Source organism: Corvus cornix, chromosome 2 (genome assembly GCF_000738735.6).
Source record: "Corvus cornix cornix isolate S_Up_H32 chromosome 2, ASM73873v5, whole genome shotgun sequence".
Classification (NCBI taxonomy): domain Eukaryota; kingdom Metazoa; phylum Chordata; class Aves; order Passeriformes; family Corvidae; genus Corvus; species Corvus cornix.
In genome coordinates this window covers 131,731,755-131,749,258 of record NC_046333.1, presented here as the reverse complement: position 1 = coordinate 131,749,258, position 17,504 = coordinate 131,731,755, and the positions used below count along the sequence as shown (strand labels likewise).

General features: G+C 39.9%; 1 protein-coding gene across 1 annotated transcript in view; it reads right to left on the bottom strand.

Annotated features, from left to right (window-relative positions):
* The window catches only part of MTDH (metadherin), a 34,333-nt gene extending 19,578 nt beyond the window's left edge, over positions 1–14,755 (bottom strand). Inside the window, 7 exon segments of the mRNA XM_039548947.1 lie at positions 1,745–1,813; positions 3,224–3,403; positions 3,818–3,899; positions 8,178–8,282; positions 14,156–14,276; positions 14,278–14,399; positions 14,401–14,755. Coding sequence (XP_039404881.1) covers positions 1,745–1,813; positions 3,224–3,403; positions 3,818–3,899; positions 8,178–8,282; positions 14,156–14,276; positions 14,278–14,399; positions 14,401–14,559 — 838 coding nt within the window. The 5' untranslated portion in view covers positions 14,560–14,755.
* Positions 14,756–17,504: the final 2,749 nt, after the last annotated feature.

The following is a 17,504-nucleotide window of genomic DNA, read 5'->3' as shown; positions in this document are numbered from 1 at the left end:
AAAATATAGGGGCTAGTGCACCCAGCCTCACTTCCTATATATCACAAACCTTTCCCAAAGTGCTTTGTATATCAAATCCCCTTTCTCTTTTTATATATGCAGTGGAAAAACCAGAAAACCTGCTCTTTTACAAGCAGTTAAGAAATATTTGCATATTACAGGTGTAACACTTAAACAGTAAGCCAAACCCTCATGCACAAGTCAGTATCATATGCCAACAAAAACTACAGATCAAACATTTTATTTTTCAAATGAACTTGTAACTCAGACAGCATGAACATGCCCAATTCGAGCCAGCCTCACTGACACAGAATTAGTTAGGTGAGATATGCCTAGATTTTCTCAGACAAATCAATTCCAAACACAGACATCTGTAAGGTCACCACTGCTGTACAAAGAGCACTGCTCTTTCTCTACAGCACTAGCATTGCTCTTATCAGTTAACTTCCTCCTAGCATAATATGAAGTCTTAGGGAAAGGCAACAAAAGAACACTGAAGAGACAGAAACCAAACTGCAGCTGGTAGAAAAACCTTTCTGCAACTTTGCAAAAAGGCAGCTGAGGTTCTAAAGCAGGAGCTTGATTATTCTCTGTTTATTATACTACTCTCCTGTCAAAAACTTTAACTTCTAAAAGACCAGCAAGTTTTCACTGAATCACAGAAAACTTAAGATTGAAAAGGATCTCTCAAAGTCACTTAGTCCCACCTTCTGTTCAATGCACAGCAAACTTCAAAATTATACTACATTATTGAAGTTCTGGAAACCATAAAGGCTGACTGCCCAGAGATGCTTTGAACTATCTCCTGAAGGGCTTTTTTCCTCATGACCAGTCAGAATTTCTCCTTACTGAAACTTTATTATCTCTTCCTGTCTTCCCATTAGGCTTCTCTCAAGAATACAGCTCCCTTCTTCTGCGCCATGGTACAGGAAGTTTGCACGTGAAGTAACACTCTCAAAAACAGGCAGAAAGGGATTCACTTTCTGGATCGGCATGCTTTTAATAACTTATTTGTTGACTTGCTTATTTACACTAGCTACTTTTCATTAAAGCAACACAGCTAATGTTGGCTGTATGTAAGAAACAACCATCTTGATTTCATTCTGTCAAGCTAGTTCACTTCAAGCATTATTATAGCAGTATCTGTTATTAGAAAACTGCTAAGATTCACTAGTCAAATATTTTAAGTTATGTGTATGACATATGTCAAATATATTCTTTTACAAACATGCATTTATATTTAAGAACTTTCAAAGCAAATGTATCTATGCATGTCAAAGGAGTATGTAAAGAACTGAGTAACTTGTGTATATAACCTGAAACAAATGTAAACAATAATCAGGACTTGTGAGCTCTTTGCAGTTATCTACACCATGGTTTTCTTTGAGCAAATAATTCATTAACACAAATAAGTGAGTAAGTTTGAAAAGCTAGCATAAAGAATTTTTCAGCAGAGCTTAAAAATAAATGTTACTGTTCTGTATATAAAAATTTTTATAATAGATAATCTGTCTGAAAATTCTAGATACTGAATTGTATTTCCACATGTAACCGAGACTGTTTTCAACTTCTTAAGAAATAACTGCAACATAGAAGTGTAACATTTGCCTAGCCAAAAGAGCCAGATGAATAGCAAAGTTTCATATCAGTAACTGCTCAAAATCCTGCACTGACAGTTGCTGCTTTCACTTCTGTAAAATACTTCTCTAGTCACTTACGATGCCCAGTAATGAAAACTTTTTACCTTGTGGAATTGATGACTCCCCCTTTGCAGGTTTAGAGCTGTTAATCTGTGCATTTAGAAGTGCATCACCTAATTAAGAAGAGAAACCAAAGCTAGATGAAGCCTTTTCAAACAGCAACACCCGTAAAAATCTTCTAACAATCCATTACTGATATTTTAAGAAAAGAATATATTAGTACCTCACACAATCCAGAACACGTAAGAACAAAATTAAAATGCTCTATTTTTTATTATTTGTATTTATGTTGCAGACAGAATGAACTCAAAGTGACTTAAGACCCACATACCAAGTAACGGCACATTTCAAAGAACTTTAGCTACTCTCCCAGTGAATGAAGAGCAGAAATCTAAAACACAGGTTGTCATTTACAAGGAAAGAGTGGCTCCAAGTGTTTCAGACCTGTAACTATTTCTAACTTCTGCCGTACCACGAAAACACTATACAGCTGAATTCTTTTTGGATTAGTTTTGCACAAGGTGATACATAAGATACAAAAAAAGTATGATACATAAAGGATTCTGACTAGAGAGGTTACAGTAAGTTATGGTTAGCAACAGTGTATAAAGACAGTTGGAACTACCATTTCTTGAAGTTCTGTGTAAATGGACAGGGGGTAAAAGGCAACAGGAAACAACTGATGCAGTCCTCCAGGCAAGAACTATGCACTCAGTCAAGGTGCAAACGAGTGTCAATAAAACAGGAGGGTGAAGCATACAAATTTCATTAAACTGTTTCAAGGTACCAGACAGTTGTTAGGCTCAGTCTTTTTGTCACTTTGCCAGAACATCAAATTTCATTTAATAAAAGCACCTATTTCTCAGTTTTACCTGAATATGAATTCCTGTGTCTACACATGCTTTAAACCAGCCCATGCAATCTTTCTTTTCTATAACAGCAGCAGCCATATCTATTGAATCCTCAACTATAGTAATTGACTACTAAATCTCAGCCACGTGGGCCTTACCATTATGAACAGCTTTAGTACAGGATACTATTAAATCTACATTGGAAAAAAAACGCCTACATGTTATGCAGTGAATGATATTTAAAAAGAACTTCAGGGGCATAACCTTCCCACAAGGAAGCACTCAAAAAGTTAAGGAGTTAGTGCTGCCTGCAGCAGTGCTGAGGATGCCTTTGAAGTTTCTGGAAACAAAGGGCGAGGTCACAAAGCACAAGTGAAGGAACAGGGACATGCCTACAAAGCAGTGCAGCAACTGACAGTGCACCAGTATGGATGGAGGCCAGCGTCTTAGCCACTAACTCCAAAACACTCTCTTTAGCTTCCCCAAAAATATGGCTAAAAAAAGGGGGGAGTTTTGCACTATGAGGAAGTACTTTTTCACAGCTTGAAATAATTTCGTCAAGAGTTTCACCTGCAAATATACCTATCATACATCCAAAACAGAGTCACTATTTAAGCATTTGAGTAAAGGTATCTTTATAGGACACATTCACAGACCTATCAAGCATCATACCTTTATTTTTTCTGAGACCAACCAGAAGTGATGGTGTAGGCATCAGTTGTTCAATGGATACAGTAACTGTATTTTCTATACCCTGGAGATTTGCTTCTCCTGAGCCACCGTCATTGAGCACCTTGTCTCGCTTACGCTGCTGACGCTTTTCTCTGTTACTGATTTTTGTTTCCCAGGCTCCTAAAACATCACCCAAATGAAAACATAACTAAGTCAAAGAGGAAGGAAAGATTTTTAGCTTATACCATATCAAACGAAGTCTGAGGGCAGTTTAGCCAGTCAGCTTCAACATTAGTTTGAGAACACAAACAAATGGCCAAAGGTAAGTTTTTCTGTGATAATACTTGGCTTCACAGAGCAAAACATGAATAACATGAGCACCCTACTGTCCAAAACTTCTCAGTTTTTATAAGACTACTTTCAAAAATATCAGTTGAAGTTACTAAATACTGTTGTTTCAAAGATTAGATTCCCAGATACAATATGTGACTGTGGAGTTATGAGTTTATGTTTCTTTATGAACCAAACACAAGTAAATCTTAAACAGCGTTTAAGCCAAAATGTTTGCATTTTGTGTATGTTTGTGTTCAGTACCTTCATCAACTTCCTTTCCATCTAGACGAGATGTATCCTGAACCGTTTTGGAATCTGCCTTTGATTTCTTTTTTTTCTTTGACTAGAATAAAAAGAAAACATTATCTTAATAATTACTTACTGATCACTTGGCATAGTGATTCAGAATTCCCTCCCCCTTGCCAAATACAGGAATAAATTTAAAACAGATTTTCCTGAACAACCCTCTGTGAAAGACTTATGCAGCACAGAAATGGCAGGTGGGGGGAACATTACTTATGCTACAGAGTACAAAGCTGGGTAGAAGCAGCTGCTGGCAGCATCACCGCCACAGAGGAGTAATGAGCTGTTTTAGCAGGCAGATACCACTCTGTCAAAATTTGGTTTGTGCAGAAGTATAAAGTTACCCATGGAGAAATAAATAATGCCAGTAACTCCTTTTAAAAAAAAGGTAAAAAAAATCCAGCTTGGAAATTACTTCAAAACGTAAGGTGCAATTAGTGCCCATACATCAAAAACTTTTCCCCCCCCAAGGCTTCATCAGTTATGGCTTCTTGGATATAAGAGCTAAGCTAAACAAATAGGAACGCACATGACTACCCCAAATAGTTTTGGCGCAACAGGTAGCAATTATAGAGTGTTGAAAAGATAGTATTGAGAAAAAAACCCCAAGATATTGGGAGAAAATATATCACAGAAAGCCTTGGAGTTCAATTTTTTGATAAGCTAAAGTGATGGCAAATTGACTTGACTACCTTCTTAGAAAGAAAATACAGTACTGAAAAGCTTTTCAACCCAGTGAAGAAAGGTGTAAGAACTACCAGATAAACATGAATGAAAAACAACAAGACTTTTAAAAGAAATATGGTTATCCACTCAAATGTTATAAGGGGAACTATTCACTTATTCACTGTCTCTGAAATAGTCTAAAAATGCTGGATGTCTTTCTGAAATACATCTGCCACAGTCAGACTAGTAATTGCCAGCTGTATACCTGAGTTCTCACTATTTGGTTTTCTAGTCCTAAATGTCCAAGAAGCATCTAACAATCCCTCTAGAATTCAGAAGAGGTAACACCTAGATTATTACCACAGCTGCTGCAGATATTCTATGGGCCCCCACAATGGCATGCAGGTCACATGCCATAGAGTTACCACGCCCCAAAAGTAATCTGTAGCTTCAATACAGGTACTGAGAGCAGTATAGCTTGTTAGTGCAGCTGAGATGATAAAAAATTCACTGTTTATATACAATGCTGCATCACCACACCTATAACATTTAGGGAACTGATTTTGAACAGTTAACTCATGGTTTAATGCACTAGGGGACCCAAACTACAGATGCACCCAAACTGAATTCTCATTTGCTCAGCAGACTACCTTTACCCATACACCAGCTAACTAACTTCTGAAAAGTCTCCAAAAGAGAAGGGCTCGTTTCAAAATCAACCTTAGAAGAATTGATTCTAAAAATATGAACAAGTCAAATTATTTGCTAGGGCAACTTATAAGGGAAGAATTAAAAAGGAAAGTGAAAATTAGCATTAAAATGAGTTTAAATTGCCTCCTGAAGCTCAAACAGAGGAAAGATTAGCAAGTTTGTACCTTTGTCTCCCATTTGCAGCCAACCTGAGACTGGAACCTGAGATCTTAAAGCTTCCATCTACAAAGCCATGACTACCCAACTGCCCTCTGGCAATAAGAGAACACCTGAAATTACCTCAAAAGCCCAGACAACAATTCAAGATGACTAGTCTTCCAAATTGTAACTTCAGTTTCCTTACATAACTAGCTCCTGTGGAAGTACTGACATCAAAATTTACAGTTCTCATGAAACCATCAAAGTTTAACAGCCGAGGAAGAAGTTTGTGATTAACAAACACTGTTTTTAAAAAAATCAAGAACGCAAATCTTGAAAATGCGTTTACTTTCCTAAACTGTGTTACGCTGTTCTGAACAACCAGAACCATCATTTTTTTATCAAATTTACTCACCACCTGCTAAACTTTGTACTGTACCAGTCGCTATCTCAATAACAAACTGACTGTAACAGCAAGAGATGTTAAAGCCAGAGCAAGCCAGCCAGTCGTTTTGCAGAAGTCTATGCACTCAGAGTGTCACCTTCTGCAACACACAAAGATGCTAGTGTTGGCTCTGCCAACATCCTAAGAGCACACGAGGAATACTGCAGGCCTGACAAAATTTTTGAAGTGTTTAACATGCATTGTATCCCATGCAAGAACAAGAGAAAAATAAACCTTTCTTCCTGATCCCTAGTTGACTAATTATTTCTAGTATTCAAGACAAAGCAGTTAAGCGCTTACGAACAGAATGGAGTATGACATTTTAACTTCCCACAGTCTCATTCACAGAGTCACTTCTTAGGTAACAGTGCCTTACACTAAACACTAAAAAATCCCCTGTACTGTGGCAAGTCACTAATTGCAGAATCATAAACCCTATGAATGGCCACAGTCCAGACATTACTCAAAGCTTCCCCTCCCACAAAGCAGAAAAACATGCATGAAATTCACAACCCTGAAGCAGCCAAGAAATACAGAAACACAGAGGATATGTGATTTTCACTGAAAGCATATGTTGAAGCACAAAAAAATAACCATGCCCTTCAGGCCATAGATTATATGTATTCATATACGTATGCACATGCACATATGACTTTAATCACAGCCATAGTCTTATACCATCCATCCCAAAGATGGTACACAAAGACACATACACAGCACCCCTCATAACCTTAGCAGGTTTATAATGTCACAAATGTAACAGATGCCCTGAGAAGCCTTACCAAATAATTAGAAGCCTGTACAGTTACCTGTAGTTCAAACAAAGTTCTTAAGTATGCTTTTAACTGAAGGGTAACAGTTTACTCCTGAGGCAATAATGTTTTGCCCAGGATCTCCCAAAGTGATATGAAAGCACAATCTGAATAATCATCCATATCCACTTAGTGGTACTCATTTCCTAGAGCTGCAGCTTCAACTTCACATTTTAAAACTCAGATCACTGTGTTTGCAGTTTTAAGGTGAAGTTGAGTTTAGGATTTAAACACCTTACCTACTTGAAAACCTGCAAATAGAGTTATTCATTCAGGTTCAAGTTGTGTTATGTTCTTGGGAAAAACCCAGCAAAGTCAATCTGATATGCAAAATGTGGGGAAGAGAAAGAGGCACACAGCATGAAACTTCAAGGCAAACCTATTTCACGGAAAAGTCACTCAATTTGCAAATCACAAAAACATTTAAAACCCTACAGCAAATTAAAAGGACACAGTCTTCTAGTACTAACAGCAAAAGAAGCTATTAGAGGGTAGTCAAGTACATTTATTAAAGCTGGAATGAGCTAAAGAAATGACAATAATCATGGAATGGCTTGGGTTGGAAGGGACCTTAAAGATCATCTAGTTCCAACTCCCTGCCATGGGCAGGGACTAGACCAAGTTGTTCAAAGCCCCATCCAGCCTGGCCTTGAACACTTACTTCCAGGGATGGGGCATCCACAACCTCCCTGGGCAACCTGATCCATTGTCTCACCACCCTCACAGCCAAGTGTTTCTGAGTGTTTATACATAATAATTTATTTTTCCTCAGATAGAGTTACAACAAAAGCAATTTATTGAAGAAAATAAGTCAGAAAACAATGACAGGGGGAAAACTTCATGCATAATGTTAGCAAAAAAAATTATCAAAGGCCTATCAAGTATATCCATGTTCCCCATAAATGACAGCATATATGATAAGACAAGAAGATTAGTCCTCACAATTCAAAAAATAACACTGCTATTAGTGTGGTTACGTTTTAGGTAACACTGCAGATCAATGTTTAAAAATATATTTTTAATGTAGCTGTTTAATTTGCATAACAAAAAGCTCACACCAGACCTCAAAGCTCACGTGTCATCAAAAATCAAGAACTCTAATTACAAATGGATACATCAGGCAAAAGAAATAAGCAGACACATGGTCTTAATCCTTTGATTAGTAGTCCGCCAATCGGTAGACCATTTACAAGGCACTTAACAATGCTATCATTATGCTGCATCACCATAGAAGTCATCAAAGATGAAACACAAACTTTATTTCTGTAGGCTTAACACTATCACATGATGAACAGAGGTACCAGTGTTTAGTGGGGGGCTGGGAGTGGAGTTTGCTTGACAAACATTCTGTGATAAGGCATGTCTCAGAAGTTAAGAAAATACTACTTTAGCTCTTCCCAACTCCAAATTAGATTAGTACCCTTCACAGTAAGAAATACAACTCTTCATTCATATAAGTATTTGTGGTTTGAAATCCTGTTAGAGTTATTAGATATTGAAATGACATACATCAAACTTCAACACTTGCTTTGTACCCACAACTGACCTTTTCATTTTTCTTTTCTGTGTCCACAGGCTGCTTTATATTGTCTTTACGGACAGTTTGTATTACTTCATCTTCAGATACATCAAGGAAAGACCGTCCATTAGGCTGTAAACAGTAAGCATAAATAATAAAAAAAAAAAAATCAGAGAAAGCAGATGAAGCAAAGCTCAAATTACACTACTACTGAAATGCAATTACTTGTTGACTAAAAAATGCTTGTAAGATTATTGAATAAAGCAGACCAAATTGAGGATTGGTGTTCAAAGTATCTACTGCAATTATGTATTTACTAAAGACAGAAATTGAAAAGGAAAGAGAACAGGTTTTCTCATTTCATCTCACTTCTATTCAATCCGGCAATTTCACAACAAAAGGTAAATTTCTGAAATTTACCAGCTTTTAAAGTTACCTGTAGCTGTTCTGAAAGCTGATTCAGAACAGCTACAGTTGTACGTGCCATAAATTATCTAATTAAATTAACACAATTACCACTTTGTAGCAATTCAGTAACAGGACTAATTTTTAAAAGTAATTTCTTCATTGACCAAACATCAGCAATTTCTATCTATGTATATCCCTCCCAGCTCACTTCCTTCACAAGTTAAACTTCACAGTAGAACAGAAATTCAAAATCAAACATGAAGCATGACTAAGCACGACACCCCATTGTTCTTTTCAGACAGACTTGATTACAAGCGTTACACTAGTCTACCATTTCCCCCTCACACAATTAAGGAAAGAAAATTAGCATGTATTATTCAACATATAAAATTAAAACTCCGGACAATCATTAAATGAGTCTTTATCTTTGACAGCAAAGGCACACACCTCAGCCTATATATTCCCCCTACAAAAATGTAGTAATTTAAAAGTAATTTACTTTTAACAAAAAGCTATGACTGAAATTACTCTGCTTAACTGCAGAAAAGATGAAAATATGCATAAATTATACTGCTGTCAGCCATTAATTTCACTGAGTGAAAAACAATTAAGAACAGTAATTGATAAGAGTCCACACAAATGTCACTGGTTCACATGACCCGGATAAATTAATGACTGAAAACTAAATAAGCATAAATAGCTACTTCATAGTTGCTTTAATTTCTGCAATTCTTTCCAAATAAAGTTCAAGCTCTATTACCTTTAGCTATGTTTTGTTATTAAAAACCCAAAAGCTATTTTTAACTCTGCATCACACAAACCTAATTGCTTTCAAGTAAAACAAAAGCCATATCACAACTTAGTGTGGCCTGTTCCTTCAAACATTAGATCTGATCCTCAATTTAACTGTTACAGGCATTTAAGCCTTGCCACATTGTATTATGCTTACAAACCACCCTAGGCATGATTTCACCAGTGTATAACATAGCATTGCTTACTGTAGTTAGCAAGCATGTTAACTTCTTCAGAGTAACTATAAATAGAAATTGAAAGATCAGGTCACCTAAACCCTCTTCTCCTGCAACGACGAGTTTTAAACTGGACTTCTCATATCTAATATGCAGTACATTTCCCTCATTATTCTGAAAAAGAAGTATATTTTACAAATCTGTGTCTAGGAACTCTCTCCAAGAAAGTTCTTCTCAACAAAGTTTTGGTATATTCCACAGGTATACCAAAGAACTGATACTCAATCTTGAAAATAACTCTTGCCAAAACTCAGTTCTTGTGCCTATTTTCTCCAGTCTGTTTAGCAGTAGAGTTAGATAATATATTTGATGCATCTAGTATTGGATGTGTATCAAAAAGTTTACAGCAAACTAACTTTTTAAATTCTGTACCTTGCTTTGTTTCTTTGCTATTACATAAATACCTTAAATTGAAAAGTACTTTCTTAATCCCTCCCAACTACTCAATAAACAGAAATTTTAATCTTTAATTAAAAAAACCTTCGGCGCTTTCTCTGAATTAGTAAACTAATTCATATCCATTAAGAACCCTCTGGAAAAATTCATCCACATGACTGTTCAAAATGCTGTCTGATCATCTGATCATGTAAACAACAACCTTAAGAAATATGTTTGAAAACTTGCACTTTGATACATTCAGGGGAGAAATGCATCCCTTAATTGTAATATCCTCCTTTTCAGTAGAAGCTTTCCACACTTATTTTCTGCCCACAGATGAATCACAGAATTTTAACCAAAACCCAAGTGACCATTTTTGGATATACCAAAGACAGCAACAGAAGCAGGAAAGAAAAAAGTCTTTCTACAGTATTCATAAATTTTTCATTTTAAAAAGACAACCACAGCCCAAAGTTTAAAACTTTATGGGTAATATATTAAACATCCATCGACAAAATTAATTAATTCAAAATTGTGCAATTTATTATTTGCCATCTTTTTCACCCTCATCTTAAAGCTTCCAGGCATGATGCGACAAGGCAGAAGTAGTGCTGTCAGTAACAGTACTGATTACTGAATGCTTTTCTTGCCTGAGGACCTTAAAATTCCAATACTTAAATAAACCTTTTTCCACACACATTCATAAGGATAGTAAGATATACTAAACGTAGAAAAGGTTTTGCTTGGACTGTCAAAATGAAAAGTACTCTTTAAGCGTGGTAGTGCAAAGGGTAACTCAGTTTCACACTTCAGACAGTATTAATGAAATTGCTATCACCTCAATCTTACCATGCAGTACTAGCCAAAGTCCTCAGTTACACTTTATAAAGATACCTCTGCTTACAATATCCTTGGCCAATGGAAGAACCTGTTTACCAATGTTTTCTGTAAGCTTTTCTTCAGAAAGAAATTAAGCAGTTTTCTCTATGAGGCCTGAAGAATCCTACAGCCCTACTTTTGCCACTGGACCATAACATATACACAAACCAACACGAGCATCAGCTGAAAGTATAAAGTCTTTACACAATCTAAGTGCAAATAAGCACTAAACTGCCATAGTCCCGAAAGTTCTTTCAAGGAGACCAAATATGAAACTTCCTCAAATGAATGCAAATACTTTTACTAGAGTATGTAGCATTTATTCTCCAGGTGTATGACAAACAATAGGAAGTACATAGTCAAAGTGGTATTTTTCACATCTACAAATAGATGGTGTGAATGGCTTTCTAAGTGGTAGCAGAGCACAGAAGATGGCTACTCTCTAGTTTCTGTGGTGTTTGGCAGATTGCACAGAAACCATGTAAGAACAGCTTCATCTTTTTCTGCTGAAGTAGGAGGGAGAGCCAGAAGGGGAAGGAATTAAATTTAAATATCAAGTTTTATGGACAGAAAAAAAAAATCTTAATGGGGCCAAAGAACTCTGTGACAGGAGAAAAAGAGCTCTGCCTCTTCCAGGAGTTAAAACAAAAAAAGAAAAAAACAGCTTCAGGTTTACTGCACAGAATCTGATGTAAAGACACCATGACACCTTGCTCCAAGCAGCCTGAGAAAGCCAGAACAGGCTCTGTAAACTGTAATGTTAGTGAAAGCTAAACAGTTTCAGCTCAATTTTTTTCTCAGTCTGTTCACAGCAAGTAAATAAAATAGAATCTCATAGGTACTACTGTATTCAGTCAGCGCAGTGCTACTCAAAGAAACCTATTTCACTAAGAACAGGAGGTAAGTTGTACTCTACTTAAACAGGTACTGAATAAAGCCACATGCAAGAAAAAAAGCAATTAATACTCTTCCTCAGAAAAGCTACAGTAAAGAACGTTTCTGATCCTGACTGATGAGTGTTACACATCACCTGCCATACAGTGAGCTCAGTAATTCTGTATTAAAGTAACCCTACGGCTTTTAATTAGACATCTGTAGTGTGTTCTTAATGCTACAGACCAGTTGCTCTAAGCTTTCTGAAACACTCACAATGGAAATCTAGACCCTGGCACAGCAAGCCCTGTAGTAAATCTACTGGTAATAGGCTTACTCTTTTCCCCTCCCAGACCTCAGTATCAGCATCGCAGCACACAAAACCACAACATGAAAATGACCAGGCAGCAATCAGTAAGAATTTTTGTTGCATCTCTGAATTTCCAATGTTATTTTGAGAATTTTTCACATGAAAGTCAGAAAACACTGGGACATGCTAATACTGGTCTCTCTAAACTTATCTTGGAAAATGAGCACGAGGCAGGCCTACTAAACTTTGTCACTGGTATAAACTTATTTGCTCTACAGTTAATGATTCCATTTGTGCATTTTCTTTTGGAGAAAGGTAGGATTTTTTTTCATCTCACCATGGAAATAACGAATACAAAGTACTATAAAAATAACTTTCAAAATTGTAACAATACAGAATGACATCTTAAAAACTACTTTGCTCTTTTGATTACAAAAAGATTTGCTCTTACACTGCCTTAACTTTATTCTATGCCTATGTAAACCAAGCTCAATAGAGTACAATTATTTATATCCACTAAAAATGTCAGTTAGTTAAGTTTTATATAAAGTTACTAAAGTTAGCTTTTATGAAGCCCTACACTACAAAGCACTGTCACGTTAACACTGAATATCTACTTATTCACTCTATCATCTGTGGTGGCATTTTTAAATGTCTTAGGCAATGACTTGCAAGAGTTTATGCCTTGTTTTCATATTGGGGTTTAAACTAAACAAATCAAGCAAAATCTAAATAATTTCTAGGGTTAGTTTTTGTTGTCAAGAAGGCATAACATATTTATTTAACACTGAACTATTTACTTCTCAAGATGGCAAAAAAAATTACATCTTTAGCATGCCATCTCCAAAATGGAGAACCTAGCTACAATGGAAAGATTCTGAATCATGTTTCCTCTTCTTGGTGCTCAGCATTCAGTCTCTTGCATCTTCCAGAAACAACTTCAGCGTTCAATGTTCAAAGACAGGCTGGTGGCATATGCAGACTTTTTTTTTTTTTCTGTTTAAGATGGTCTAGCCTTAAGTTCTCATAAAAAAACTTCCCAAACTCCTCAAATCTTAATACTGCCACAGACTCAAGTGAAGACACAAACCCATTGTCTCTCCTTTCTCTCGTCATTAGGGAAACAATTCAGATTTTATAGAGAAAGATATAATTATACGACACAGTTGTAATAGGCAGGGGACATCTGCTACACTTTCATTCCTATAATCCATTTGGACATAAATAGGATTACAAACATCCTAACAACATAAAAGCTATAGAAGCAATCCCTTCAAGCCCCAAAAACTGCGACAACTGTAACCTTTAAAAGGACAGTTGACAATTTCTGCATTCTACTAATTTTCTCATAAGTGGATGCCTACTGTCAAAGGTGGAAGGTTCCCACACCACATAGCGAAGATTTAAAAAAATTTAAATTACAGGAATGATCTTTTTTAAGGGGCTAAGACACAGACTTCCTTATTAAAGGAGATGATCCTCACTGTAACAACTAAATCAGACATATTCCTATTGAGACAAGCTCACAGCAACATTGACACTAGCATGTTCTACTGAAAATATAAAGCAAAAAGCTTACTCAAGTTTGAATCATCGCAACATTTATAAGGCTTAGAATGCTGCTTCCTATAGTTTTTACTTCCCTAGACTACAACTCCTGGCTTGAAATTCTAAGCTATGCTAAGGTCTCCACCGCTGGTTGCTAACCTTGCAAGCATTCAGTGAATAATAACAGTAATAGCAGCTTTCATATAATTTTTGTTTACAATAAAACGCTTCCAAAAAGCGAGCCGTTTCTTCATCACCCAGGACTATTAACATGTAATTTACTTGGGGCAGCGCTGCTCCTCCAGGTTTTCAAAGCAATCAAATAACCCAGACGACACGAGACGGCTCCAGAGCAGTCAGGACCCTCCCCCCCCCCCACCCCTTACTTCCACAGGCAAATATCGCACGGCGGCACGGGGGGAGCTGTATGGCACCCAAATCCTTCCCACCGGCGACAGGGCCTGGGGAGCGGCAGCCAGACGCGACCCCCTCGCCTTCCCACTGGGACCCGGCCGGGTGTCCCGCTGCTGTCAATAAGCCTTTCACCCCCCCTGCCCTCCCGGTCCTCACACCCCTCTCACCCGCGCCGCTTTCTCCGGCAGCTTCTTCCTGTTTCGCTTCTTTTGCTCATCGCCTTTGAGGTTCAGCTGCCCGGGGCCTGGGCCCGCCGCCTTGCCATGGCCTCCACCGGCCGTCAGGCCGCGCCGCCGCCTCGTCAGCCTTCCTCACGGCCGCGCTCCGCGCCGGCTTCTTGCGGAGGCCGCCCCCGCAGGCCGCGGCCAGCAGCAGCCCCAGCAACACGAGCCCCAGCGCGGCCGGGACCGCCCAGAGCGAGCCAGGTGGGCAGCGCCTGCGGGTCGAAGCCCAGTTCGAGGCCCAGTTCGGCAGGCAGCAGCCCCAGCCCGCCCGGACAAGCGTCCCGCACCCGGGCCGCCGCCTCCTCAGCCCACCGGGCCGCCGCCTCCTGCCAGCTCCCCGCAGCCATCGCGGTCCCCGGCCCGCAGAGGCCCGAACCGGGCGGGGCGGCGAGGGCGCGCTCAGGCCGAGCGCATCGCGGTCTCGGGAGAGCCGCGCCGGCCCCGCCCGAGCCGGAGGCACCGGGGGTGGGGGTAGGACAGGACGCGAGGAGAACCTCGGCGGGACGCGGCTGCCTCAGCCCCAGGGCCGCCCGGGTCTCCTCCTCTTCCTCCTCCCCGCCCTCCGCCTCGCGCGCGACGTCACCGCCCCGCCGCGCGCCCGCCGCAGCGCGCCAGCAGCGCCATCACCGCCATCACCGCCGCGCGCGGGGCGGGCGGGGCGGCACTTCCCGCCTCCGCCGCCTCCTTCGCCGTGGCGCGCCCTGCCCAGCCCAGCCCAGCCAAGGGCAGTGCCGGCAGAGAGGGCGGCGGTCTCGACGTGGCAGGCGGCGAACGGGGGAGGAGCGGCGGGGGCGGCCGAGGCCGAGGGGTTGGAAACGACCTCTGAGATCATCAAATCCAACCTATGACCGAACGCCACCCTGTCAACTAGACCTTGGCGCTAAGTGCCACATCCACTCTTTCCTTAAACACCTCCAGGGTGGGCAGCCCATTCCAATGTCTGACCACCCTTTCTGTGAAGAAATTCCTCCCGATGTCCAAAGTGAAGCTCCCCCAGCACAGCTTGAGGCGATGTCCTCTCGTCCTGTCACTGGTTTCCTAGGAGAAGAGGCCGCCCCCCCACCTGGCTACACCATCCTTTCAGGGAGTTGTAGAGAGTGATAAAATCACCCCTGAGCCTCATTTTTCTCCAAGCTAAACACCCCCAGCTCCTTCAGCCGTTCCTCACAGGACTTGTGCTCCAGACCCTTCACCAGCTCCATTGCCCTCCTCTGGACGTGCTCCAGCATCTCAATGTCTTTCCTGTACTGAGGGGCCCAGAACTGGACACAGCACTTGAGGTGCAGCTTCACCAGTGCTAAGTACAGGGTGACAGTCACTTTCGTGGTCCTGTTGACCAAGCTATTTCTGATACAGGCCAGGATGCCATTGGCCTTCTTGTCCACCTGGGCAGACACTGGCTCATGTTCAGTTGCTGTCAGCCAGCACTACCAGATCCTTTTTCGCTGGGCAGCTTTCCAGACACTGTGCCCTAAGCCTGTGGCATTGTGTGGAGTTGCTGTGACCCAGGTGCAGGACCCAGCACTCAGTCTCACTGAACCTCTTAAAATTGGCCTCGGCCCATCAATCCTGCCTGTCCAGATCCCTCTGCAGAGCCTTCTTACCCTCCAGCAGACCAACACTCCCACACAACTTGGTTCCAGTTGCAAACTTGCTGAGGGTCAACTTGATCCCCTTGTTGAGGTCGTTGATAAAGATGTTAAACAGAACTGGACCCAGTACTGACCCCTGAGTAACACCACTAGTGACCAGCTGCCAACTGGATTTGTTCCATTCACCACCACTCTCTGGGCCTGACATCCAGCCAGTATTTCATCCAGCAACCAGTGCACTCTCCCAAGTCATCAGCAGCCAGCTTCTCCAGGAGAATGCTGTGGGAGACAGTGTCAAAGGCTTTACTAGAGTCCAGGCAGACAACATCCACAGCCTTTCTTTCCCTCATCCAATAAGTGGGTCACCTTGTCATAGAAGGAGTTCAGTTAGTCAAGGATGCTTTACCACAGACTGTTTACATCTTTCAGAAACTATCAACTGTCATTGTTGCAACTGGTTGTTGCACATTTCAGCCATCCTAACAACCCAAATAAATTATTCTGTAAATATTTTAAGACGTTTAAGATGTTGCACTCTATAGATAGAGGTGACAGAACATGATCATGTAATTTTAGTTTTAAATCCATTAGTCAAAATATATCCCTAACAATTTTGAAAGCATCAGTCAGCTACAGTGTATGTTTTGTGTTTTGTATATATATATATATTTTTTTTTTTTTTTAAACTGAGGCCGTAAAACAGTAGATGTTGTTCATTTTAAAGGAAGCAACCGCAAGAACCTGGTGGGGCTGAGTTCCACAATCCAAGCGATTGACACGATGGTTTTCACTGTAGCACCGGGGCACCACCAAGTGGCAGTATCGTGAAGAGCCGAGCTGTCATCGGAAAAACATTTGTCTTAAAAAAGAGCAAAGGGAGCAGATCCGGACCTGGAAATAGCCAATTTCGGTTTGATTCGGAGGTAAAGTTAATCTGAAAGGAATAAATATATTTTTATTCTGAACCAATGAGACAGAGCCATAAATAGGCATACAGTTTGTAGCAAATTGAAATATTTTGAAGAAAGTTTGTCTGACTCGTTAAAACTGTTTGGAACAAATATACTACTCTGACAGTACTCATCAAATAAAACAAATGTCTTCTTTGGAACTAATTTCAACACATATTAGTCTAGTATTACTCTTCAACTGTATTAATAGATCTGATCAAAGTTACCCCAAAGACTCTTCCAGCAGTGCTATTATAAAGCATCATCTTTCTCATGCCATTCTCCCAAAGATCACAGCATAGGATTGAATGACACATTGCAAAAGAGAAAATAATGGAAAAAACAGAAAGAATGGAGATAAAGCTTTTTTTTTTTTTTTTTAAGTGCCATCTCTGTTGGCCCTGCAAAGATTCCTTGTTTTACCACAACAGCTATTAGACATACCTTACACAATACCTTTCCACCATATTTAAACTCCATACTTTCTGGTTGTCATGGCATGAAGAAAACCTAATCGTTTCTTTACAGTCTCAAAGTATCTGTTTCAAGTGGTTTTTATGATTATCGTGAACGATATTGAAGCCATGCGTCTTGCAGCTGTAGACATTCTTTAGACTAGAAGTCAGGTGGATACAGCAGAAGCGTCTGATCAGTTAAATAAGCAGAATCCCAACAAAACACGTTCAAGGTTGTTGTGACAAGAAATTGAAAAAATCTTGAACAATAAGCAATTTTGCTGTCTTATATGGA